This window comes from Amblyraja radiata, chromosome 2 (genome assembly GCF_010909765.2).
Source record: "Amblyraja radiata isolate CabotCenter1 chromosome 2, sAmbRad1.1.pri, whole genome shotgun sequence".
Taxonomy (NCBI): domain Eukaryota; kingdom Metazoa; phylum Chordata; class Chondrichthyes; order Rajiformes; family Rajidae; genus Amblyraja; species Amblyraja radiata.
The window spans coordinates 143,130,472-143,157,577 of NC_045957.1; the positions used below are offsets into that span (position 1 = coordinate 143,130,472).

A 27,106-nucleotide genomic window follows, 5' to 3' on the forward strand; every position below is an offset into this window, starting at 1 on the left:
ACAAAAAAATGCTGGAGAAACTCAGCGGGTGCAGCAGCATCTATGGAGCGAAGGAAATAGGCAATGTTTCAGGCCGAAACGTTGCCTATTTCCTTCGCTCCATTGATGCTGCTGCACCCGCTGAGTTTCTCCAGCATTTTTTTGTGACTATTTGTAATTCCTCTTTTCAAGGTCAGTGAGCCACGCTGCCAATATATACACAATAACTCCACCTCTAAGAGAATCTCTGTTCGATGGATTTCAGTATTGTTATTTTAGATTATTGATATCATCTAAAGAACTGAATAAGCTAAGGGCATAGGCAAAATATACTTATATTTAACTTGCAGAAGTCTGTTGCACAAAAAAAGCAGTAGTTGATATAGATCCATAATCATCTATTTTCACATGTGCAAAGATCAGTAGCATCAGTATCCAACTTGACATCTCAAACATTTCAAGAATTATTAAAACGACTGCAAATCTCTTATCCCATTCAAAAGCAGAAAAGTATTATGATATGCAGAGTGACGGGATTAAATGTGTGAATGAATCATCTGTACCCCCCTCATTATTTTCGCTCAACTCTTGAAGGACTTTATCTTCATATTGCCAATATTTCTCATCTTGCTACTAACTGCATTTCATTTCTTTCCTCTGGGGTCTATGCATCTCAAATGCACTTCCCACTGCACTGGTTCCAATCCTGCTTGCTGCAAACAGCAGACATTCGTGTCAAAATAGATTTTACTGAAGATTTTACAGGGGTGTTTCTTTCGTTTCAATCACACACATCATTAAGGGATGCAAGTGTTATCTATCAGAGACTTGTGATGATTACAGATGACTTATTAACATTTATGTATTTTCCCTTTAGAGAAAGTCATTCAGTGACTGTGAAATTAATCTTGTACAGTAAGCCAGAGGACAAACCTCAGATGCGTGAAGACCAACATTTGTATTACTCTTCCATGTTTCCATCCTTTCAAAGTCTGCTTTTCTGATCACAACAGACTAGTCCTTTTCATTGCAACAAACAATCTGTTTGGAGGAAAGAAAGACAAAGTTCTGGAGTAACTCTAGCACTTTGTGTCTTTTTTGTTTGTGAACCAGCATCTGCAGTTCCTTGAATCCCCATTTGTTAGAGGAACTCTGCGGGTTGAGCAGCATCCGTGGTTGGAAAGGAATGGTCGATGGTTCGGGTCAAAATCATGCATCCAACATCTCGAAGTGAAAGGACTCTTAATAGATCAGAAGGAAGACGTATCGGAAGAGCATTGTACATTACTGAAATTAATTGGGCAGGTTAATCCCCTTGGGCAAGAAATGTTCTTTGAATCCTACACATTTATCTGCAAAAACATTTTTTTCTCTTTCAGTCCCTTGTACATTCCTTTCCATTGTTTCATTTAAGCACTTTTCAAAGGGCATTTAGTAACACAAAGCAGTTTTGCACTGTCCACTAACATCTATTTCAAGCCACAGCAGCAGTTCCAGATGTCAACATGGAAATACATTGAATTCTCACTATTGATCTAGGTGGACTGCATCAAAATGAAATGGTGACAACATTCCTTGTGACACTTATCTGTAGGTGTCCATTAGAAGATTGGTCATTTTAATCAGGATATTCACACCTTTCACAGTAATACATGTATTTGTTCCCTGCGAGTCATTGTAAAAGGATGAAAGATTCTCAGAACCATCCAAGGCAAGGTGGTGAGAGGAGGTGCCAATTTTCCGTGCCAACAGGAGATAAGTTGAAATGAACAATGATTTGGTTCCTACTTCTGATTCTTACAGGCAAGGGCATTGTGGGAGTAGGAACATTTGTGGTGGAATCGGTGCCTTTGTTTAAAATAATTTAATTCTGTTTTGCTCCTTTTACTTTTTGGTCATACGTTCCTGCATGTTTGTATCCCACCACGTAGCCGGTATCATCAACCAGGTATTCCCGGCCCGCTTTTCCTCGGCCTCTCCCGCTCTGATCGAACCTTTCCTTGTGGGAGCCGGTAAACTTTGAGGTGTCGGTGAGTCGAGTCAGTGCAGGAGATAGTACAGATTTCTGCAAGAAGACCAAACAAAGCAACATTACAGGAGTTAGGACATTTTGAATTGCAGGGCCTCAGGCTTGACCCAGTTAGAAACATTCTTTCATTGCCGAGTCAAAAGATCATGCGCTCAGGTCCCATTTCAGAAAGAACTGAAAATCCAGGCCATCTCCTGCAGGCAGAGCTGAGGAAATGCTGCATTATCCAAGTTGACATCTTTCAGATGGGACATAATAATAATAATAATATCTTTTATTGTCATTGCACATAAATGCAACGAGATTAGGTATGCAGCTTCTATCCGATGTCATAACTTAATTAACAAATAATATTTAGGTTTAGATACCCCGAGAACATGGTTTGTAAAAAGAACATTACAACAGTAAAATAGTCAAAACAGTTCAAACAGACTAAAGTGCAGATGTGTTTGTGCGACGTGCTATATTTAAGAGGGAGTTAGATGTGGCCCTTGTGGCTAAAGGGATCAGGGGGTATGGAGAGAAGGCAGGTACAGGATACTGAGTTGGATGATCAGCCATGATCATGTTGAATGGCGGTGCAGGCTCGAAGGGCCGAATGGCCTACTCCTGCACCTATTTTCTATGTGACCATCCGAGGGAGACAGTCCAGGGGGGGGTGGGGGGCACTCAGCAGGTTCGGTTCAGAGCCGTTATAGCTCTGGGAATGAAGCTGTTCCTGAGTCTGGAGGTGTGGGCGTAGAAGACCTTGTAACGTCTGCCGGAGGGAAGTAGAAAAAAAGAGGCAAAAAACAAAATGCAGGGTCTCGACCCAAAACATCAACAGCCTCCACCGATGCTACTCATCCCGCTGAGTTTCTACAACAGTTTAAAACAAAATCCAAATTACACCATTTGCAGTCTCCTACGCCTCCTTAAAACAAAGAAGTTGTTTTCTTTCTGAGATGGTTGAAAAAAACTTATTTTGGCATAATTTTGAAGAACAGTCACATTCTTCCTGGAGAAACTAATGCATAGTTTTGGAAAAAAAAGTACAAATTACCTGTTCGTTTATCTTGATCACACTGTTAAATTTCAAGTTTTAAAGTTTGAGGTTATGAAAAGTTCTATCAAATGCATGCCTGTTGTCTTATAGCTTGATGTTTGAAAACAGCTAATTTCCCCGTGATTTCTCATTATATCATTCTGGCTTTGGTGAACTCAGCATTGCGCAAGTGTGAACTGTTATCCGTACAACATCAAACTCCTTACCGATTGCCAGGATATAAACATTGAATGGTAGGACTCTTGGAAATACTGAGGATCAGAGGGACATCGGTGTTCATGTCCAAGAACCCATGTCCTATGAACCTATGTGTAAGAAGGGTCTCGAACTGAAACGTCACCCATTCCTTCTCTCCAGAGATGCTGCCTGAATTACTCCAGCTTTGTGTGTCTATGCTATGAATGTATGATCTCTGAAGGCAGCATCAAAGTATGGTGATTAAGGTATACAGGATATTTGTAGGGATACGGGTATATAGTCATTAGCTGGGTGCAAGCACTCAAACACATGAGTTAGGCCACACTTAGCGTGTGCAGTACTAGTGACAATACTATTGGAAGGATATGATTGCATTGTTGAGGGAGCAGAGGAAATTCCCCAAGATGCTGCCTGCCTGTGTTTCAGCAACAAAGAGGAATTAGACGGGCTCGGTTTTGTTTAGTTTCATTTATAAATACAGCGTGGAAACAGGCCCTTCGGCCCACCATGTCTGTGCCGACCAGCGATCTCCGCACCCTCGCACCATCCTACACACTAGGGACAATTTACAATTTTTTAAAACAAAGCCAATTACCCTACAAACCTGTATGGCTTTGGAGTGTGGGAGGAAACCGGATCTGCCGGAGAAAACCCACGCAGGTCACGGGGAGAACGTACAAACTCCATACAGACAGCACCCGTGGTCAGGATGGAACCTGGGTCTCTGCCGCTGTGCCACCATGCTGCTTTGTTTTCATGGGAGGCACAAGAGACGGCAGATGCTGGGAAAAACAAACTGCTGAAGGAATACAGTGGGTCAGGCAGCATCCGTAGAGCGAAATAGACAATGTTTTGGGTCTGGAGCCTTCTTCAGTCTGATTCATTAGTTTTTAGTGCCGTCACTATTGTTACGCAGGCAACCCCACGATCCCACGAGCAGTAAAGTGATAAATATGCATGGAGGCACAAGAAACTGCAAATGTTGGAATCTTGAGCAAAACACAAAGTGCAGGAGGAACTCAACGGGTCAGGCAGCATTGGTGGAGGGAAGGGACAGGCGATGTTTCGTGGTAGGATTCTTCTTACGACTTTAAAGGGTTCTAACTCGAAACATCTCCTCCACATTCCCTCCACTGCTGCCCACCCACTGACTTCCTCCGGCACTTCGAGTTTTTTCCCAGCTGTTATCAGTCAACTGAATCATCCTACCACAACCAGAGAGCAGTGCTGAACTACTATCTACCTCAATGGTGACCCTCGGACTAACCTTGATCGGACTTTACTGGCTTTACCTTGCACTAAACGTTATTCCCTTATAAGACACCCCTCATCCTTCTAAACTACAGTGAATATTGTCAGTGGTCAGAACAATCCAGCAGGTTTAAGAAAAATTATTGCCAGTTTTAGTCTGATTTACATTTCATTCCATGTTGTTGACTCTGGTTTTCTTTTGAAGTGAACTACCAAGTTACTCACAGAAGCCCACTAGCGCCTTTACGAGACAAGTCAGATTCAGTAATGAAAACCAGCCTTGCCAGTGACGTCCTTACCCAAGAAGAAATCGCAGAAATAAAGTGCGGCCAACCCTTTATACAACAGCTGGGTTATCACTTTTAAATGTCAGTTGTTGAGAAAGATTATGCAAGCTCGTGACGTACCGTAATCCCTGATATCACGGGGGAGTTTCCTTCTATCAACTTGTGAAGCTCTTGGATTGCTTCTTCTTCGTTTTTCCCTTTAAACCTCTTCTGTGCGAGCTCTTGAAGGGCATCTTTAAATTGATCAAAGTTGATCGTCCTAAAAGACTTTGGCCTGAAATGTAGAGCTTCAGACATAAGAAAGAGATTCTGGACAATTATAATAAAAAGCAGTTCCTGCCTTCGTAAAACCTTCACTTGTTTTGCACAGTCTTTCATACCCTGGTCTGTAACATTCCCGTGTACCAAGAACACAATTGAACTGTGGGGACATCCCAAAGGTCTTTACAGCTAATTAGCTAGTTTAAACTCTCGTCTCCATCGCTACTTAGGGACGGGCAGCAGCCAATCTGCACACAGCTAAGTGACATCAAAGTCAAAGTCAAAGTAGCCCTTATTGTCAATTTCGTTGCCTTGCAGTCACACATATAATAAAAATAACAAAAACACACAATAAACACAAATTTAACATCCACCATAGTGAGTTCACCAGGCACCTCCTCACTGTGATGGAAGGCAAAAGTCTTAAGTCTTTGTCTCTTCCCTCCTTGTTCTACCACAGCATAAACAGCAACGAGATAACGACCAGATGAATGATTTAATAATGTCAGCTGGGGGAGGAATTCACAGCGTGGAATGAGTTCCAAGCAGCAAGTGGCAGGGGAGTTCAGCTGGCAATCTATCACACATAAGCTGCAAGAACACGCAATATATTCACTGAGAGAGCCAATGAACCCAGTTTATTTGTGTAGAAAGGAACTGCAGATGCTGGCGTGTACTGAAGTTAGATACAAAGTGCTGGAGTAACTCTACGGGTCAGGAAGCATCTCTGGAGAAAAAGGAAGTAGAGGGGAGGGAACTAGAGGTAAGAAAAGGCCAGAACAAAGCAGGGCCAGCAGCAGATGACCAAGGCAGGGTGAAGCCCATAATGGCCCATTGATGGTGGCTAACAATGGGCCCCTGAAGGGCTCCACTCTTCCTTGGTCATGCCGGTTCTGTTTTGATCTGCCTTTTTCTTACCTCCAGTTCCCTTCCCTCTACTTTTAGTCTGAAGAAGGATCCCGACCTGAAAGGTCACCCATGCTTTTCCCCCCAAAGATGCTGCCTGACCCGCTCAGTTACTCCAGCACTTGGTGTCCAGGCCAGTTTATTTCTATGTTAGGTGGCAGGCCCTCCCTTTTCAAACTCGAGCTTCTCCCTTCCACAATCTAATCAAATACTTTCGACTCGAGCAATATTGAGCCAAATGTTTGAAGCTGGAGTAAGCTCAGGATTTTTCTTCAAAAACAACGCAACAAGCCTGGTACATAACAACGCATATTGGAGCTTTCATCTTCCCCAGCAGAAGAATGTGGAGGCTTTGGAGAGGGTGCGGAAGATGTTTACTAGAATAGTGCCTGGACTAGAGGGTATCAGCTAAAGGGGGGGTTGGATTGTTTTCACCAGAGGGTTGGAGGCTGAGGGGAGACCTGACAGTGCGATATAAAACGATGAGAGGTACAGATCGGGTAGACAGTCAGAACCTTTTTTCCCCAAGGTGGAAATGTCAGACTAGAGTCAAAAGCCAAGAGAGTTTAATGTCATGTGTCCCAGATAGGACAATGAAGTTCTTACTTGCTGCAGCACAACAGAATATTGTAGGCATTAATACAGAACAGATCAGTGTGTCCATATACTGTACCATAGAATATATATATATATATACACACACACACATAAATAAACAGATAGTGCAATAGGCTGTTATAGTTCAGAGTTTGTTTGAAGTTGTGTTTATTAGCCTGATGGCTGTGGGGAAGTAGCTGTTCCTGAACCTGGATGTTGCAGATTTCAGGCTCCTGTACCTTCTACCCAATAGCGGCGGAGAGATGAGTGTGTGGCCAGGATGGTGTGGGTCCTCGGTGATGCTGGCAGCCTTTTTGAGGCAGCGACTGTGATAGATCCCCTCAATGGTAAGGAAGTGAGAGCCGATGATGGACTGGGCAGTGTTTACCAACTAAACACAAAATGCTGGAGCAACTCAGAGAGTCAGGCAGCATCACTGGAGGGTGATGTTTTGGGTTGAGACCTTCTTCAGACGGGCTCCGACCCGAATCTTTACCTATTCACCCTCTCCAAGTTTCTTTTACACAGCTGGGTGGCTGGAAAAAGATATGATAGTGGTGTTAAAAACCTTTTGGATAGGCACATGAATATGCAGGAAATGGAGGGATATAGATCACAGTGGTGATTTGTTTAACTTGGCATCACGTTCAGCATGGCCACTGTGGCCCAAAGCACTGTTCCTGTGCTAACCTGTTCTGGGTTCCAAGTTAAACCTTAAAGTTCCTTTCTTGCCCAATTTGCTGTGGCACAATTTCCGTGCCATTATTTAGAGGGAGCACCTCATTGAAACTTACTGAATAGTGAAAGACTTGGATAGAGTGGATGTGGAGAGGATGTTTCCACTGGTGGAGGAGTCTAGGACTAGAGGTCACAGCCTCAGAAATAAAGGACATTCCTTTGGGAAGGAGATGAAGAGGAATTTATTTAGGTGATGTTTGCCTTGCATCGCCCGGCGTGGCTTTAATGGCCGCGGGACTTACTTACCATCGCCCGCCGGGGGCTTTGACTCTGACATCGGGAGGAGAATGAGGAGTGCAGAGGAGAGATAAGACTTTGCCTTCCATCACATGATCACTGTGATGGAAGGCAGTCTTATCTCTCCTCTGCACTCCTCATGAGGTTCAAATGACAACATGAAGTACCTCAATGAGGTTCAAATGACAACAAATAAATTGTATCATTGTATCATATTTAGTCAGAGGGTGGTGAATCTGGAATTCTTTGCCACGAAGGCTGTGGAGGCTGTCAATCGAAACTTTTAAGGCAGAGACAGATAGATTCTAGATTAGTTCAGGTATCAGGGGTTATAGGGAGAAGGCAGGAGAATGGGGTTAGGTGAGAGAGATAGATCAGCTATGATTGAGTGGCGGAGTAGACTTGATGGGCCGAATGGCCTAATTCTCCTCGCATCACAATCTCAGACTATCCTAAATCACTCTACTGCCAATGAAGCACTTTTGAAATATGATCACTATTAATGTGCGCAGAGCAAGCCCTCACAAACAGCAATAAAATAAGCAAGGAGGTAATCTGCTTTTAGTCTTGATTGGAGAGGGATAAATATTGGTCCTGACACAAGCCAGAACTCACCTACTCTATTTCAAAATCTTGCTGAGAGATATTTTTTGGACACTTGCCAGGATAAACTGGGTTGTGGCCTTGCATCTCAGCCAAAAGCTGTCCTCTGTGGCAATGGTACATTCCTGCAGTACTGCACTGAAGCCTTATCCCAGAATATACAATCAGGTCACACACAGGGGTGCCACACAGCCAGAGTTGTTCAACAATTTACATTGCTCATCGAAAAACCCCAATGCTAGGATAGGTTTCTTATAAAAACATATAAAATTATAAAAGGACTGGACAAGCTAGATGCAGGAAAAATGTTCCCAATGTTGGGTGAGTCCACAACCAGGGGCCACAGTCTTAGAATAAAGGGGAGGTCATTTAAGACTGAGGTGAGAAAAACGTTTTCACCCAGAGAGTTGTGAATTTGTGGAATTCCCTGCCACAGAGGGCAGTGGAGGCCAAGTCACTGGATGGATTTAAGAGAGAGTTAGATAGATCTCTAGGGGCTAGTGGAGTCAATGGATATGGGGAGAAGGCAGGCACGGGTTATTGATAGGGGACGATTAGCCATGATCACAATGAATGGCGGTGCTGGCTCGAAGGGCCGAATGGCCTCCTCCTGCACCTATTTTCTATGTGTCTATGATAGGTTTCAAACTAATTACAGTAAAAATTAGGCAACTAACCAAGGTGGAGGGTGGCAGAAATTATAAGACAGTGTCACAACGTAAGGATCAGAGTGCTTTGATGGATGACTTCAATGTCAAGAAATTTTAAAGCACAGTAAGAGACCGTGCTGTCGTAACCGCTCTGAAAGAAATTAGCTGCCACTTCTTTCTTCAAACTCAGGGTTTTTTTTTCCCTTTGTAAGTATATTGGATTTGCATCCAACATACTCTCAGGATATGCATTCCAGACGGCAACACGTTATTTCATTAACTGCTCCTCATCTCATCCCAAACAACTGTGAGGAGGATGCTAGGAGACTGCAAGGTGACTTGGATAGGCTGGGTGAGTGGGCAAATGTTTGGCAGATGCAGTATAATGTGGATAAATGTGAGGTTATCCATTTTGGTGGCAAAAACAGGAAAGCAGACTATTATCTAAATGGTGGCCGACTAGGAAAAGGGGAGATGCAACGAGACCTGGGTGTCATGGTACACCAGTCATTGAAAGTGGGCATGCAGGTGCAGCAGGCAGTGAAGAAAGCGAATGGTATATTAGCTTTCATAGCAAAAGGATTTGAGTATAGGAGCAGGGAGGTTCTACTGCAGTTGTACAGGGTCTTGGTGAGACCACACCTGGAGTATTGCGTACAGTTTTGGTCTCCAAATCTGAGGAAGGACATTATTGCCATAGAGGGAGTGCAGAGAAGGTTCACCAGACTGATTCCTGGGATGTCAGGACTGTCTTATGAAGAAAGACTGGATAGACTTGGTTTATACTCTCTAGAATTTAGGAGATTGAGAGGGGATCTTATAGAAACTTACAAAATTCTTAAGGGGTTGGACAGGCTAGATGCAGGAAGATTGCTCCCGATGTTGGGGAAGTCCAGGACAAGGGGTCACAGCTTAAGGATAAGGGGGAAATCCTTTAAAACCGAGATGAGAAGAACTTTTTTCACACAGAGAGTGGTGAATCTCTGGAACTCCCTGCCACAGAGGGTAGTCGAGGCCAGTTCATTGGCTATATTTAAGAGGGAGTTAGATGTGGCCCTGGTGGCTAAGGGGATCAGAGGGTATGGAGAGAAGGCAGGTACGGGATACTGAGTTGGATGATCAGCCATGATCATATTGAATGGCGGTGCAGGCTCGAAGGGCCGAATGGCCTACACCTGCACCTAATTTCTATGTTTCTATGTTTCTAACTGAGATGGAGATGGTGACACAGTGGTGCCGCTGGTAGAGCTGTTGCTCACTGCACCAGAGACCCGGGTTCCATCTTGACTTTGAGCGCTGTCTGTGCGGAGTTTGCAAGTTCTCCCTCGGACCACGTGGGTTTCCTCCGGGTGCTCCGGTTTCAACCCATGTCCCAAACACGTGCGGGTTTGTAGGTTGATTGGTCTCTGTAAATCGCCCCTAGTCTGTAGGGAGTGGATGAGAAAGTGGCATAACATAGAACAAGTACAACCAGGTGATTGATGGGCGGCGTGGGCCCAGCTTTCATGTGTGGGCGGTGGGTGGAATACATTTTGGACCAACAATCACTTTCACTTCAGGGGAAGGTTTGGAAACCCATGGGTTGACGAGTTTCAGAAGAGAGCTGATAGATTCAAGCACTGCATCGCTTTCACGCATACATTCACAAAGCTGGCTTCACAGATAAATATTTGAGGTCAGTGCACTGCAGAGCCTCAAGCTGTAATATCCTATTTAAATAAAGAGTCATAATAAATATGGTTAGATCCATGGTTAGAAAAATGTACAAGTTCTACAATTGTTGGCCGTGCATTAGTTGGAGAAGTGCTAAACTGTGCTCAGTCAGCAATGCGTTGAGTGATATTTTTTGCTAATCCTGAACTCCACCTCCACTACCTGATTAGTATCAAATGTCATTGACTCACCACATCTCTGCAACACACCTACACTAGTTCCTGCTCTAACATTACTTTTTAGTTTTGACTACTCATCAGTTTCAGTGCCCTCGGTCGTCCTGCCCTGCCCAGCACAGTAACATTTCTTTAGCCCCATGAATCAATGAGATTCCTCACTTTAGTTTAGAGATACAGCGCGAAAGGTGAGGGGAGAAAGACTTAATAGGAACCCGAGGTTTACACAGTGCATGGAACGAGCTACCGGAGGAGGAAGTTGAGGCAGGTACTTCTGCAACATTCAAGAAACATTTAGACAGGTACATGGATAGGACAGGTTTAGAGGGATATGGGCCAAATGCAGGCAGGTGGGACTAGTGTTGATGGAACTTGTTTTTTTTGGTGTGAGCAAGTCGGGCCGATGGGCTTGTTACCTCACTGTATCACGCTATGACTCTAAGACCAAGGGCAGAGTTGCGTGCATGGATTTTATCAAGGCCTTTAACAAGGTACTCTGTGATAGTTTGGTGAGGTAGCAATTGGGTCTGAACATTTGTTTGAATGTAGGTGACAGAGGCTAGTGGTAGAGAGTTGTTTTTCAGACTGGAAACCTACAGCAAGCAGAGCACCACAGGGATTGGTGCTGGGTCTAATGTTGTTAGTTATTTATATTAATGATTTGGATGTGAAATTAGGAGGCATGGTTAGTAAAGTTGAAAGTGACACAAATATTGGTGATCTGGTGGACGGACAGTCAAGAAGGTTATCTATGATTACAATGGGATCTTGATCATCTCATAGAAACATAGAAAATAGGTGCAGGAGTAGGCCATTCGGCCCTTCGAGCCTGCACCGCCATTCAATATGATCATGGCTGATCAAACAACTCAGTATCCTGTACCTGCCTTCTCTCCATACCCCCTGATCCCTTTAGCCACAAGGGCCACATCTAACTCCCTCTTAAATATAGCCAATGAACTGGCCTCAACTACCTTCTGTGGCAGAGAATTCCAGAGATTCACCACTCTCTGTGTGAAAAATGTTTTTCTCATCTGGGTCCTAAAAGATTTCCCTCTTATCCTTAAACTGTGACCCCTTGTTCTGGACTTCCCCAACATCGGGAACAATCTTCCTGCATCTAGCCTGTCCAACCCCTTAAGAATTTTGTAAGTTTCTATAAGATCCCCCCTCAATCTTCTAAATTCTAGCGAGTACAAGCCGAGTCTATCCAGTCTTTCTTCATATGAAAGTCCTGACATCCCAGGAATCAGTCTGGTGAACCTTCTCTGTACTCCCTCTATGGCAAGAATGTCTTTCCTCAGATTAGGAGACCAAAACTGTACACAATATTCGGTCTGAGGAATGGCAGATGGAGTTAATTCAGGTACACGCGGTGTTGCATTTTGTTAAGACAAACAAGGGAAGGACTTGAACAGTAAATACATTGTAGAATAGAGAGACCAAGGGTGCAGGTACCATGAAAATGGTGACAGGGGGTGGACAGGGCGGTGAAGAAAGTGTATGGCATGCTTGCTTTCCTCGGTCAATGTATTTCAGTACAGGGATTGGGAGATCATGTTACAGCTGTACAAGATATTGGCAAGGCCACATTTGAGTACTGTTTACCGTTCTGGTTGCCTCGTTATAGGAAGGATGTCATTAAACTGGAGAGGGTGGGGGGAAAAAAGATTTACAAGCATGTTAATTGGTCTGAAGAGTTTGAGTTGTAGAGGCTGTACAAACTGGGTCTTATTATGGCCTGGATAGAGTGGATGTGGAGAGGATGGTTCCACTAGTGGAAGAGTCTAAGACCAGAGGTCATAGCCTCAGAATTAAAGGACATTCCTTTAGGAAGATGAGGAGGAATTTCTTTAGTCAGAGGGTGGTGAATCTATGGAATTAATTGCCACAGAAACTGTGGAGGCTATCAATGGATATTTTTAAGATCGAGATAGAAAGATTCTCGATTAGTACAGCTGTTAGGGGTTTATGGGGAGAAGGCAGGAGAATGGGGTTAAATGGGGAAGTTTGAATGGCGGAGTAGACGATGGCCGAATGGCCTAATTCTAATCCCATCAGTTATTAACTTATTTCCCAGGAGCATGGTGGCAAAATTCCAGAGCTGCGTGTGAGACATAGGCAATGTGAATAGTCTCTACCCCACTGCTTACCATCTTAAAATAATCCATATAATAAGATAGTGCATGTGTTGGCAAGAATCCTCTCAAAGTGAGAGCCAATTGTTGCAGTAACTCACAGGACCATACACACCAGCGCCAGTATCACCCATGATTTCTGGATCGCCATTTTTAAGATCAATCTCAGTGGTGCAGGCACAACTTTATATTAGAGACACATATAAATCAGAGTTACACCATGGCCATGGCTCCCAAATTGATTCGTAACTCTTTAAAATCTTATTGCGAGAACACAGATTCCTTCATAAATTCTATTTTCATAGAGTGACTGAATCGAAACCAAGACAAGTCACTACTGGCAGGAGAGGTTTTACAGGTTTGGGAGAGGACCAAACTCGGCCTTTTATTCGTTGATGTGCCGAATGTCCACAGATGCGTAGACTATTCTCAACATTACTACCTAGTTACAACCTCATATTTTATGAGGCAAGTTTCCCACCCAGAATTCTATGGTATTTTACTATATAAAGCTACATAGATATCTCATCTTTAGGTAGACAAAATTGTCTGGAGAAACTCAGCGGGTGAGTTTTACCAAGTAAAACAAAATTTATTTCTACCAATTTTAATTTTGCCATAGATACTGGAGATATTTGCTTTCTTAACAGATACAATTTAGCCCATTCCATTTCATGCGCTCCATTCCGACCCTCCACTTATCCACTTTGGTAGCAAAAACAGGAAGGCAAATTACTATCTAAATGGCGTCAAGTTGGGAAAAGGGGAAGTACAATGGGATCTGGGGGTCCTTGTACATCAGTCTATGAAAGTAAGCATGCAGGTACAGCAGGCAGTGAAGAATGCGAATGGCATGTTGGCATTTATAACAAGAGGAATCGAATATAGGAGCAAAGAGGTCCTTCTGCAGTTGTACAGAGCCCTAGTGAGACCACACCTGGAGTATTGTGTGCAGTTTTGGCCCCCTAATTTGAGGAAGAACATTCTTGCTATTGAGGGAGTGCAGAGTAGGTTTACAAGGTTAATTCCCGGGATGGCGGGACTGTCATATGCTAAGAGAATGGAGCAGCTGGGCTTGTACACTCTGGAGTTTAGAAGGATGAGAGAGGATCTCATTGAAACATATAAGATTGTTAAGGGCTTGGACACGCTAGAGGCAGGAAACATGTTCCCAATGTTGGGGGAGTCCAGAACCAGGGGCCACAGTTTAAGAATAAGGAGTAAGCCATTTAGAACGTAGATGAAGAAACACTTTTTCTCACAGAGAGTGGCGAGTCTGTGGAATTCTCTGACTCAGAGGGCGGTGGAGGCAGGTTCTCTGGATGCTTTCAAGAGAAAGCTAGATAGGGTTCTTAAAAATAGCGGAGTCAGGGGATATGGGGAGAAGGCAGGGACGGGATACTGATTGGGGATGATCAGCCATGATCACATTGAATGGCATTGCTGGCTCGAAGGGCTGAATGGCCTACTCCTGCACCTATTGCCTATTGTCTCCATAGTAACCCAATCAAACTGAATGGAAACTTCAGGAATAGTCGCTTATCTTCCAGACTTAATAGTAATAATTTTAAATCATCATCATGTTTCCATTACCTCAGACTGCAACGAATGGCAATCGTTCTGCCGATGTCTTTTGCACCTCTCTGGATATATTTTTTGTTTCTAGAATTTTTGCCCCGTATTATCATCACAGTCGTAGAGTCATACAGCGAGGAAATAGGTCGTTGAGCCCAACTTCCCCATGCCAACCAAGCTGCCCATCCACACAAATCATACCTGACCGCATTTGGCTCATATCCATTTCAACCTTTTCTGTGTATGTACCTGTCCAAATGTATTTTGAACGTTGTTACCAGTGGTGAGAGGGGGAAGATGTAATCCTCTTTACCCCTCTCATCTGATCAATGATAATTGTCACACAACTGCAAACCATTTCCCCTTTCTTCATTTTTGGACTCCATATTTGAGGAAGGACATTCTTGCTATTGAGGGAGCACAGCGTAGGTTCACAAGGTTAATTCCCGGGATGGAGGGACGGTCATATGTTGAGAGAGTCGAGCGGCTGGGCTTGTACACTCTGGAGTTTAGGATAAGAAGGGGACTTATTGAAACATATAAGATTATTAAGGGCTTGGACACACTAGAGGCAGGAAACATGTTCCCGATGTTGGGGGAGTCCAGAACCAGGGGCCACAGTTTAAGAATAAGGGGTAAGCCACACAGAGTTGTGAGTCAGTGGAATTCACTGCCTCAGAGGGCAGTGGAGGCAAGTTCTCTGGATACTTTCAAGAGAGAGCTAGATAGGGCTCTTAAAGATAGCGGAGTCAGGGAATATGGGGAGAAGGCAGGAACGGGGTACTGATTGGGGATGATCAGCCATGATCACATTGAATGGTGGTGCTGCCTCGATGGGCCGAATGGCCTACTCCTGCACCTATTGTCTATTGTTCATTCCTTTATTTCTCTCCTTGATAGGTTTGATGAGCTGAGGACTGTTTCTGTCCTGTACAACCAGCTACACCCAGGCCATTTTCCTGCATCCGCACTTCTCAAATATCTGGCAACTTGTGCAAACTGGGAGAGCCATCACTCAGTCGAAACAAGTCTTTCCCCGACAGTCATTCACAGGATCCTATTTTTGACCTGGTGTTCCAAAACTCTTCCATGACCATCCTATATCCCCCCAGGAGGACCAAACAACCATTAGTGGTGCACAGGTAGGAGGGAAGAACTCAGAACGTCCTCAAAATTGACCCCTACCCCACCAGGTGTTGGGACATCTGGTCAAGCACAGGCAAGGAAACCACCTCCTGATCACCACCTACTGCTCTCCATCAACCAATGCATTCGAAAGTACCATGGGTACAGGATTGACACTACGGAGAATCATTCCCAGTCGCCACCAGTAGCTCAGTGATGTTACTACTGGACAAAACCTAAAGGAAACAGCAGGCAGAGTGGCCATGAAGCTGAAAAGTAACTTATTTAGCCAGAGGTCAGTGATTCCGTGAAATTTGATGTCGCAGGCGACGATGCAGGCCAAGTAGAGCAGAGATTGATAGATTCTTGATTAGTAAGGGTGCCAGGGCTACGAGGAGAAGGCTGGAGAATGGGGTTGAGAGGGGAAAAAATAGATCACATGATAGAAAAGCCCTTTCCTCCATCATAGCATCATCCCCGAGGATGGGCGCCAATCACTGCGTAATGGTCAGCTTAATTTACAACTACTTACATCAGCAGTCCATGCCCATCTGCATAAAGACTGAGAGACTTCAGGCTTAGACTGAAAAGCAGCAAGCAATATTTGGGCAGATATCAGGGCCATGACCATCTTCACAAGACAAGGTCTAATGAATGCCTCTTTACATTTAATGACAGCACCATTGTCAAAAGTCTCAGAACATCATATTGGTTGTCACCGCTGAACAGAAATTCAACTAGATAACCATATAACAATTACAGCACGGAAACAGGCCATCTCGGCCCTTCTTGTCCGTGCCGAACACTTATTCTCACCTAACCCAAATAAATATTGTGTGCCAACAAGACCTGATCAGAGTTACCCATATCCCTCCTGCTGTCTTTACATTTTACTTCTACATATCGGACACCCTTATCTCCTTTTCATCTCTGGCCTTCTATCATCGACCCATCTACCAATCAAAACTCAATCACATATAGCCACCTATCACCTGGCAAGCTTTGCCCCCCCCCCCCGCCCCTCCCAGTACAATCTACCAAAACCACTCCCGAGTCACCCAAGCACTCCATCCACAAATGCTGCCTGACCCGTTGAGTTTAGTTTAGTTTAGTTTAGATTAGTAATACAGCATGGCAACAGGTCCTTCGGCCCAGCGAGTCCGCACCGACCAGTGATCTCCGCGGGGTGGAAGATTGCAACCTTCACGTGGTCCGCCCTGTTTCGACTAATGCAATTCAACTCGACGTGCACAAACGGAAGATCAATTAGAACAAGTTGTCCAACAACTTTAGGCTGTGCACGCCACACGAAAGAAGAAGAGAAGTGATCTCCGCACACTAATGGGCCTGTCCCACTTAGGCGACTCTTTAGGCGACTGCCAGGGACTAGTTTTAATGGAATTCACCTACAACACCTACGTCAACCTATAACAACACCTACAACACCTACGTCAACCTACAACGACACCTACGTCAACCTATGACAGCAAAAATTGTCACCACTGTCGCCGAAAATTTTTCAACATGTTGAAAATTTTGCGGCCGTCACCTGTAGTCATCCAAAAAATCGCCAAAGTGGGACAGGCCCATAACACTACCCTAGGGACACTGGGGACAATTTTACGTTTATACCAAGCCAATTAACCTACAAACATGTACGTATTTGGAATTTGGGAGAAAACCGAAGGTCTCGGAGAAACCCCACGCTGGTGACAGGGAGAACATACAAACTCCGTACAGACAGCACCTGTAATCAGGATGGAACCCGAGACTCTGGCGCTGTAAGGCAGTAGCTCTACCGCTACTCCACCGTGCCGCCCGAAGTTACTCTAATATTTACTCCAGCATTTTGCGTTGTACTCAAGAATTTCTTCTTGCCCGAGTCAATGCCTCTCCAACAGCACTTGGGAAGCTCTGCACCACCCAGACCAAGCAGCTCCTACACAACTGTCTGTCCACCCATCACACTACAGTACGAGCACACTGTGGCTGCAAAGACACCTACAAAATGCATTGTGGTTACTCATGGAAATTACTCTGGAAGCATCTCTAAAGGTTTAATAGCAGCAGGTGTTTGGGATCACCAGCACCTGCAAGCTCCCCTCCAGAACACACCCCAACCCCACTTCATCTTCAATAGATCAACATTTATCGACATGAGTGTAGAAGTTGGGATGTAATGTTAAAATTGTACAAGGCATTGGTGAGACCAATTCTGGAGTATGGTACAATTTTGGTTGCCAAATTATAGGAAGGATGTCAACAAAATAGAGAGAGTACAGAGGAGATTTACTAGAATGTTGCCTGGGTTTCAGCAACTAAGTTACAGAGAGAGGTTGAACAAGTTAGGTCTTTATTCTTTGGAGCGCAGAAGGTTAAGGGGGGGACTTGATAGAGGTCTTTAAAACGATGAGAGGGATAGACAGAGTTGACGTGGATAAGCTTTTCCCATTGAGAGTAGGGAAGATTCAAACAAGAGGACATGACCTGAGAATTAAGGGACAGAAGTTTAGGGGTAACATGAGGGGGAACTTCTTTACTCAGAGAGTGGTAGCTGTGTGGAATGAGCTTCCAGTGGAAGTGGTGGAGGCAGGTTCGATTTTATCATTTAAAAATAAATTGGATAGGTATATGGATGGGAAAGGAATGGAGGGTTATGGTCTGAGTGCAGGTAGATGGGACTAGGGGAGAATAAGTGTTCGGCACGGACTAGAAGGGCCGAGTTGGCCTGTTTCCGTGCTGTAATTGTTATATGGTTATATTTGCAGCTCCTTGCCTCTGCCTCACCACCATTTTTTCCAGGCTGTTAAAGAACGAGCAATCAATACGGGTGGTGATCATTACGCAAATCAGAAATGATATTGAAAATAATCAGTGGTTGTAACTTGAACAGAACCCAAGACAGAATGCAGGAAGCAATAGGTTGCACAAAAACAAAAACAAATCTTTAAAAATGCTTCATTTGGCAAAAGAAGCTACTGCAGGTAAGAGGTCGAACAGCCGGAGAAGGACATACTTGACTTTGGAAAACATAATGTCAACATCCGTGATCGTCACGTTCCTTCCATCTGTGATGTTACAGTCTTTACACAATTTTGACCAATTTTTGCCGTTCATATCTCTACCCATGGCTCTTGTGTCTCCAAGAATAGCAAATTTCCTGAAGGCCTCTTCCAGGGAACTGAGTTCTTGGGGTGTAGCAGCATCCCCATCAGGGGTGCCGTTTGAATCAGACATGTGGTGTTTGGCTCCTTTCTCCTTTGCCCGGTCACCCTTCGCTGCTCCTCTTACTGATTTGGATTTGCATTCAGCCATTTTGCTCCACTACTGGGGAAAAAAGACAATGTTTCAGATACTTCAGCAGAGAGCATTTCAAAATCATAAAGGGGGCATCTTCTAGATTCATTGCATTAATACTTTTTTACAAATGCTTTGACATTTTTCTATTTTGCATTTCTGCATACAATTATTTCTAAGTACTCCACCATTTTCTTATGGTAACACATTTTATATGAAACAGAGAGAGCTTCAATGCAAGAGACTTTGAATATAGTTTGCATTGTATTAATTAGTGTTAGTGTTCTGGTTCAGACTGCTTTGGCCAGTACTTGCCCCAGCCAACATTACTAACTCAGATCATCTGATCATTTATCTCACTGCTCTTGGGAACTAGTTTAATACATAAAGTGAGAAACAATGAGCAATTACAGTGCCCTCCATAATGTTTGGGACAAAGACCCATCATTTATTTATTTACCTCTGTATTCCACAATTTGAGATTTGTAATAGAAAAAAAAAAATCACATGTGGTTAAAGTGCACATTGTCAAATTTTAATAAAGGCCATTTTTATACATTATCGTTTCACCATGTAGAAATTATAGCTGTGTTTATACATAGTCCTCCCATTTCAGGGCACCATAATGTTTGGGACACATGGCTTCACAGGTGTTTGTAATTCCTCAAGAAGCTACTGCCCAAGAAATTCAACAAACATAAGAAACACCAATGTTAATCCATAGATTTGATGGTTAATACAACGTGTACGTTTTCCTAGGAAGAGATTAAAACTGCATCCATTAATCACAAAAGAAGATCATATTAGACCTATGAAAATGGACAGTCTCTTCACCCACTGGAAGAGGTCAAGAGGCTGAACAACGTTTGAAGCTTGCTGCAAATCAATGCCTTCCAAGAAGACTACAAAAAAATCCCCTCACGAGATCAGCTATAAAAATGGATTAAATGTCACTCAACTCAAGCTGGGGCAATCCGAGCTCTTCTAGCCTGGAACTGAAAAAATAGTCAAAGAAGTTGGTAATCCGAAATAAAAATTCCTGAAGGAATGCTGGAGTGGCAGGTTTCCAAATCTGATGATAAATCTAGGCCTTGTGATGAAGCTGAACCTGAAATGTTAATCGCTTCTTTCTCCTGAGACACTGCCTCATCTGCTTTGTATCCATGGTATTTTCTGTTTTTAATTCTGTATTCCTCTGTCCCAGTCTCACTGGTGCGGAGCAAGTCACAACCTTTGATTGTGCAGACTAGTTAAGAAGTTAGCTGTTATGATTTGAAAAAGGAATCAGGGCAGCGAAACGTGCCTGCGCGGGGAAAATCCAGGGACACCTCTGTGACACAGGAGACACCAGGAGGATGTGGAATGGAATCCAAACACTGTCGGGGTACAAGGCAAGGCAGCAGGTAACTGACACCGACACTTCTCTCCCAGATGAACTGAACAACTTCTTTGCACGTTTTGATGCAGCAAACACCACACCCAAGGGGAGAGCCAGCTCCTGCTTACAAACCGACCAGCCAGTCCTGACCATAGACTCAATGCACACACGGAGAATCCTGTCTAAGGTCAACCCGTGGAAAGCAGTCGGACCCGACAACATCCCAGGACGTGTGCTCAAGGAATGTGCTGAGGAGTTAGCAGATGTGCTAACAGACATCTTTAACATCTCCCTTAGTCAAGCCATTGTCCCCACATGCCTCAAAACTTCCACGATAATCCCCATAGCGAAGAAACCAGTGGTTGCCTGCCTAAATGACTACCGCCCTGTCACCCTGACCCCAATAATAATGAAGTGTTTTGAACACCTGGTGAAAACCCACATTACTGCCAGCCTCCCCTCATCGTTAGACCCCCTCCAATTTGCCTATCGCCCCAACCGTTCTACAGAGGATGCCATCTCTACCACGCTGCACACAGTACTCACGCATCTGGAAAACAAAAACTCATACGCCAGAATCCTGTACATTGACTTCAGCTCAGCGTTTAACACCATCATCCCACAGAGACTTGTGGAGAAACTAACCCTGCTGGGCCTCAACACCACCCTGTGTCACTGGATCTTGGACTTTCTGACAGAGAGACCGCAGTCAGTCCGTGTTGGCAAGAACACTTCAGGCTGGATCACGCTGAGCACCGGCTCCCCTCAAGGCTGTGTGCTCAGCCCGCTGTTGTTCCCACTGCACACACATGACTGTGCTGCCAGATTCAGGGACAATAAGATCATAAAATTCGCGGATGACACAACAGTGGTGGGGCTCATCAGCGGAGATGACGAATCAATGTACAGGGAGGAAGTAAAACAACTAGTTGACTGGTGCGGCAAAAATAATCTAGAATTAAATGTCGACAAAACGAAGGAGATGGTTGTCGACTTCAGGAGGGCGCAGCCAAAGCATACACCCCTCAACATCAGTGGCACTACAGTGGAGAGAGTGGAGAGCATAAAGTTCCTCGGTGTGCAGATTACAGACAGCCTCACCTGGTCCAGGAACACCACTGGGACCGTCAAACTGCACTTCCTGAGGAAACTAAAACAGGCCTCACTCCCCACCAACATCCTCAGGACTTTCTACAGGGGTACGGTGGAGTCTGTACTCACGTACTGCATAAACACGTGGTACTCCACCTGCAACTGCTCGGACAGGAAGGCTCTGCAGAGGGTAGTGAGGGGAGCAGAGAGGATCATTGGCGTCTCCCTACCCTCGGTACAAGAACTGTTCCAGAGCCGCTGTCTGAAAAAAGCTCAGAGAATTGCTAAGGACAAACTGCACCCCCTCCACATACACCTGGATCTCCTGCCATCAGGCAAGAGATATCGAAGCATCAAAGCCCGGACTACAAGACTGCTAAACAGCTTCCTACCACAGGCTGTGAGGCTGCTAAACAGTCACTCTGTACTCACAGTCACTTGATTCTGCGGCTGGCACTGGCCACTTTAATAACTGGCACTGGCCACTCAAATCAGCTGCCCCGGACATTTTATGATTGGTTTATTGTATTTTAACGTTGTGTTTTACCTGCTTTTAACTATTTATACTGTTCCATCAGGGACTGGATTGTTTTTAGTTTTATTATGTGTGAAATGTTTTAAATTTCATGTGCGATGCTCCGGTATTCCCTGGGAAACGTCTTCTCATTTTGCACTGTACAACTGTTGCTTGCAAGATGACAATAAAGGTTGATTGATTGATTGATTTGTAGTTTGGATATAATGTTGAAAGCAGAATGTTGTAAGTATAGGAGCAGGGAGGTTCTACTGCAGTTGGACAGGGTCTTGGTGAGACCACACCTGGAGTATTGCGTACAATTTTGGTCTCCTAATCTGTGGAAAGACATTGTTGCCATAGAGGGAGTACAGAGAAGGTTCACCAGACTGATTCCTGGGATGTCAGGACTTTCATATGAAGAAAGACTGGATAGACTCGGCTTGTACTCGTTAGAATTTAGAAGATTGAGGGGGGATCTTATAGAAACTTACAACGTTCTTAAGGGGTTGGACAGGCTAGATGCAGGAAGATTATTCCCGTTGTTGGGGAAGTCCAGAACAAGGGGTCACAGTTTAAGGATAAGAGGGAAGTATTTTAGGACTCTCTGGAATTCTCTGCCACAGAAGGTAGTTGAGGCCAGTTCATTGGCTATATTTAAGAGGGAGTTAGATGTGGCCCTTGTGGCTAAAGGGATCAGGGGGTATGGAGAGAAGGCAGGTACGGGATACTGAGTTGGATGATCAGCCATGATCATATTGAATGGCGGTGCAGGCTCGAAGGGCCGAATGGCCTACTCCTGCACCTATTTTCTATGTTTCTATGTTTCTAACCGGCAGATAACTGGGCAACAATGAAGATAGCTGGGAATTATTTATTATGTTTTAAAACAGTTTCAAATACAAAAAACTACTGTTTAGTGGAGTTTTAACGCACTGCAGAGCATTACATAATGTGTGATGTCAAAGCAAAATTATTGCAATCACAGTATTTGACTCAACGGTCTGTTACACATTTGATGGTTTTAGTACGGTAAACACAAATTCCACTTGCAGCAACAACCAGTTAATTTACAACTGACCTTCAATTAACACTATAAACTGAGAACTGCTCAGTAACACGTCCCTACTGACTGGAATTTTCCATTTTCCTCCAATTTTCATCTATTTCTGCAATATTATTTGTATCTTGGAGTGACGACAAATGCAAGTTAATCTGTCCTCCAGCATCTTCCATTATTAATTCCTCACTCACTCGATGCACTCTTCATCTTAATCTTTTTAAATATCCATAAAATATTTATAGAAAATCATACCATCAGTATTTACAAATCTTACTAGCTTTCTCATTTTTCACCATTATTCTTCACTACTTAATATACAATTTCCAATCATGGTTATTGAAGGCAGGGGGCAAAGCAGGGGTATGAGAGGAGGGGGGGGGGGGATGGACTTACACAGATGGTTGGGAAATATGACTAATAGGTGGATAAAATTCATTGGTCCTGCATTATTTAAGACAATACTCTGTTAAAGTAGAATGCATTAATGGGGATCTACACAAGAGGATTAAAGTCACCGTTCAATGTACAGGTTTAGTTGCCAGTTTAGAGATACAGCGTGGAAACAGGCCCTTCGTCCCACCGGGTCCGTGCCGACCAGCGATCCCCGTAATACACACACCAGGGGCATTTTTTTAAAACATTTATCAAGCCAATTAGCCTGCAAACCTGTACGTTTTTGGAGTGTGGGAGGAAACCGAAGAGCTCTGAGAAAACCCACGCAGGTCATGGGGAGAACGTACAAACTCCGTACACTTAGCCCTTTTCAAAATGAAATCAAACATAATTCCATTGCTCTCCTCCATCTTCCCCTGCTTCCAATATCTTTCCCATTTTCCCGAGAAATAATGAATCCTGGAGGCAACGTTCCTTTCTCCAAAGGACATTTCTTTAAACGACTCGTCTAGAGCTATGGATGGCTGAGCAGTAACGAGACAGGGATGTAATGATGAGGCTCTATAAGGTGCTGATCAAGCCACTTTTGGAATATTGTAAGCAATTTTGGGCCCTATATCTGCAGAAGGATGTGCTGGCTCTGGAGAGGGTCCAGAGGAGGTTCACGAGAATTATCCCAGGAATGAGTGGGTTAACATATGATGAGCGTTTGACAGCACTGGGCCCATCCATACTCACTGGAGTTTAGAAGGATGAGGAGGGTTCTCATTGAATATTACTGAATAGATAAAGACTTGGATAGAGTGGATGTGGAGAGGATGTTTCAATGGGTGGGAGAGTCTAGGACCAAGGTCATAGCCTCAAAATTAAAGGATGTTCCATTATGGAAGAGATGAGGAAGAATCTCTTTGGTCAGATCGTGGTGAACCTGTGGAATTCATTGCCACAGAGTGTGGAGGCCAGGTCAGCGGATATTATTAAAGCAGAGATAGATAGATTCTTTATTAGTACGGGTGTCAGGGGTTATGGGGAGAAGGCAGGAGAATGAAGTTAAGAGGGAGAGATAGATCAGCCAATTTTGAATGGCGGAGTAGATTTGATGGGCCGAATGGCCTAATTCCGCTCCTATCATTTATGAACTTATGCTTTCATAGCAAAAGGATTTGAGTATAGGAGCAGGGAGGTTCTACTGCAGTTGTACAGGGTCTTGGTGAGACCACACCTGGAGTATTGCGTACAGTTTTGGTTTCCAAATCTGAGGAAGGACATTATTGCCATAGAGGAAGTGCAGAGAAGGTTCACCAGACTGATTCCTGGGATGTCAGGACTGTCTTATGAAGAAAGACTGGATAGACTTGGTTTATACTCTCTAGAATTTAGGAGATTGAGAGGGGTTCTTATAGAAACTTATAAAATTCTTAAGGGGTTGGACAGGCTAGATGCAGGAAGATTGCTCCCGATGTTGGGGAAGTCCAGGACAAGGGGTCACAGCTTAAGGATAAGGGGGAAATCCTTTAAAACCGAGATGAGAAGAACTTTTTTCACACAGAGAGTGGTGAATCTCTGGAACTCTCTGCCACAGAGGGTAGTCGAGGTCAGTTCATTGGCTATATTTAAGAGGGAGTTAGATGTGGCCCTTGTGGCTAAGGGGATCAGAGGGTATGGAGAGAAGGCAGGTACGGGATACTGAGTTGGATGATCAGCCATGATAATATTGAATGGCGGTGCAGGCTCGAAGGGCCGAATGGCCTACTCCTGCACCTAATTTCTATGTTTCTATGTTTCTATGTCATAGAGTCATAGAGTGATACAGTGTGGAAACAGGCCCTTCGCCTCAAGTTGCCCACACCGGCCAACAATGTCACAGCTACACTAGTCCCACCTGCCTGTGCTTGGTCCATTTCCCTACAAACCTGTCCTATCCGTGTACCTGTCCAACTGTTTCTTAAACAATGGGATAGTCCCAGCCTCAACTACCTCCTCTGGAAGGTTGGTCCATAGATCCACCACCCTTTGTGTGAAAAAGTTACCCCTCGGATTCCTATTAAATCTTTTCCCCTTCACCTTGAACCTATGTCCCCTACTCTGTGTATCTACCCGATCTATTCCTCTCATGATTTTATACACCTCTATAAGATCTTCCCTCATCCTCCTGCACTCCATGGAATAGAAACCCAGCCTACTCAACCTCTCCCTATAGCTCACACCCTCTAGTCCTGGCAACATCCTCGTAAATGTTTTCTGAACCCTTTCAAGCTTGACAATATCTTTCCTATAACATGGTGCCCAGAACTAAACACAATATTCTAAATGCAATCTCACCAACGTCTTATACAACTGGAACATGACCTCCCAACGTCTATACTCAATACTCTGACTGATGAAGGCCAATGTGCCAGAAGCCTTATTGACCACCGTATATACTTGCGACTCGATCTTCAAGGAACCATTCACCTGTATTCCTAGATCCCTCAGCTCTACAACTACCCAGAGGCCTACCATTTACTGTGTAGGTCCTGTCCTTGTTAGACATCCCAAAATGCAACTTCTCACAATTCTCTGTATTAAATTCCATCAACCATTCCTCCGCCCACCTGGCCAATCGATCCAGATCCTGCTGCAGTCTTTCACAACCATCTTCACTATCTGCAAAACCACTCACTTTTGCATTATCAGCAAACTTGCTAATCTTGCCCTGTGTGTTCTCATCCAAATCATTGATGTAGATGACAAACAGTAACGGGCCCAGCACCGAACCCTGAGGCACACCACTAGTCACAGGCTTCCAGTCTGTGAAGCAACCTTCCACCATCACCCTCTGCTTCCTTCCATGGAGCCAATTTGCTATCCATTCAGCTATCTCTCCTTGGATCCCATTCGATCTAACCTTCCTGCCCAGCCTACCATGTGGAACCTTGTCGAATGCCTTACTGAATCCATGTACACAACATCTACAGCTCTGCCCTCATCGACCTTTTTGGTCAGGTCTTCAAAAAAATCAATCAGATTTGTGAGACACGACCTCCCATGTACAAAACCATGCTGACTGTCCCTAATCAGCCCTTGCCCATCCAAATGCCTGTATAACCTATCCCTCAGAATACTCTCTAGTAACTTTCCAATTACAGATGTTGAGCTTATCGGCCTATAGTTCCCAGCATTTTCCCTGCAGCCCTTCTTGAAAAGAGACACAACATTTGCCACCCTCCAGTCTTCCGGCACCTCTCCTGTATTTAAGGACGGCTCGTAAATTTCAACCAGGGCTCCCGCAGTTGTGACGACACTGTGAAGGCTTGTTCAGTGGACTTTCGTGAAGATTCAACATCAGTGTGATTCCGCAAATGTAGGATGTTTTGTTGCCGATCCTTATTTTTGCAGTCTGTGGATCAGGTAGCCTCCTCAGATTCTGGTGAACTTCTACTGCTGCACCATCGAGAGCATCCTTACCAACTGTATCACAGTATGGTATGGCAACTGCTCTGTCTCCGACCGGAAAGCACTGCAGAGGGTGGTGAAAATTGCCCAACGCATCACCGGTTCCTCACTCCCCTCCATTGAAGCTGTCCAGAGCAAGCGTTGTCTGCGAAGGGCGCTCGGCATCGCCAAGGACTGCTCTCACCCCAACCACAGACTGTTTACCCTCCTCCCATCCGGGAAACGCTACAGGTCCCTCCATTGCTGGACCAGCAGGTTCAGGAACAGCTTGTTCCCTGCGGCTGTTACCCTACGTAACTCTGCGCCTTGGTGATTGCCAGTCGTCCCCCCCCCCCCGGACACTCCTTCCCCCAGTGACTGATCGCCCCCCCCCCCCCCCCCCGAAAATTGCACTAATGCTACTGTATACACATATATATATTTTAC

At 44.4% G+C, this 27,106-nt stretch overlaps 1 protein-coding gene across 2 annotated transcripts in view; it reads right to left on the bottom strand.

Annotated features, from left to right (window-relative positions):
- Positions 1-758: 758 nt before the first annotated feature.
- Positions 759-27,106, bottom strand: part of LOC116969793 (tubulin polymerization promoting protein) — a 58,394-nt gene continuing 32,046 nt past the window's right edge. The window contains exons 2-4 of one of the 2 annotated variants that reach the window (XM_033016577.1): positions 18,525-18,832; positions 4,910-5,063; positions 759-2,044 (exon numbers count right to left, since the gene is read on the bottom strand). In XM_033016577.1, coding sequence (XP_032872468.1) covers positions 1,844-2,044; positions 4,910-5,063; positions 18,525-18,823 — 654 coding nt within the window. In that variant the 5' untranslated portion in view covers positions 18,824-18,832 and the 3' untranslated portion in view covers positions 759-1,843. Of the gene's footprint in view, positions 2,045-4,909; positions 5,064-18,524; positions 18,836-27,106 lie in introns of both variants that reach the window. The other variant, XM_033016584.1, reaches the window with a different exon arrangement.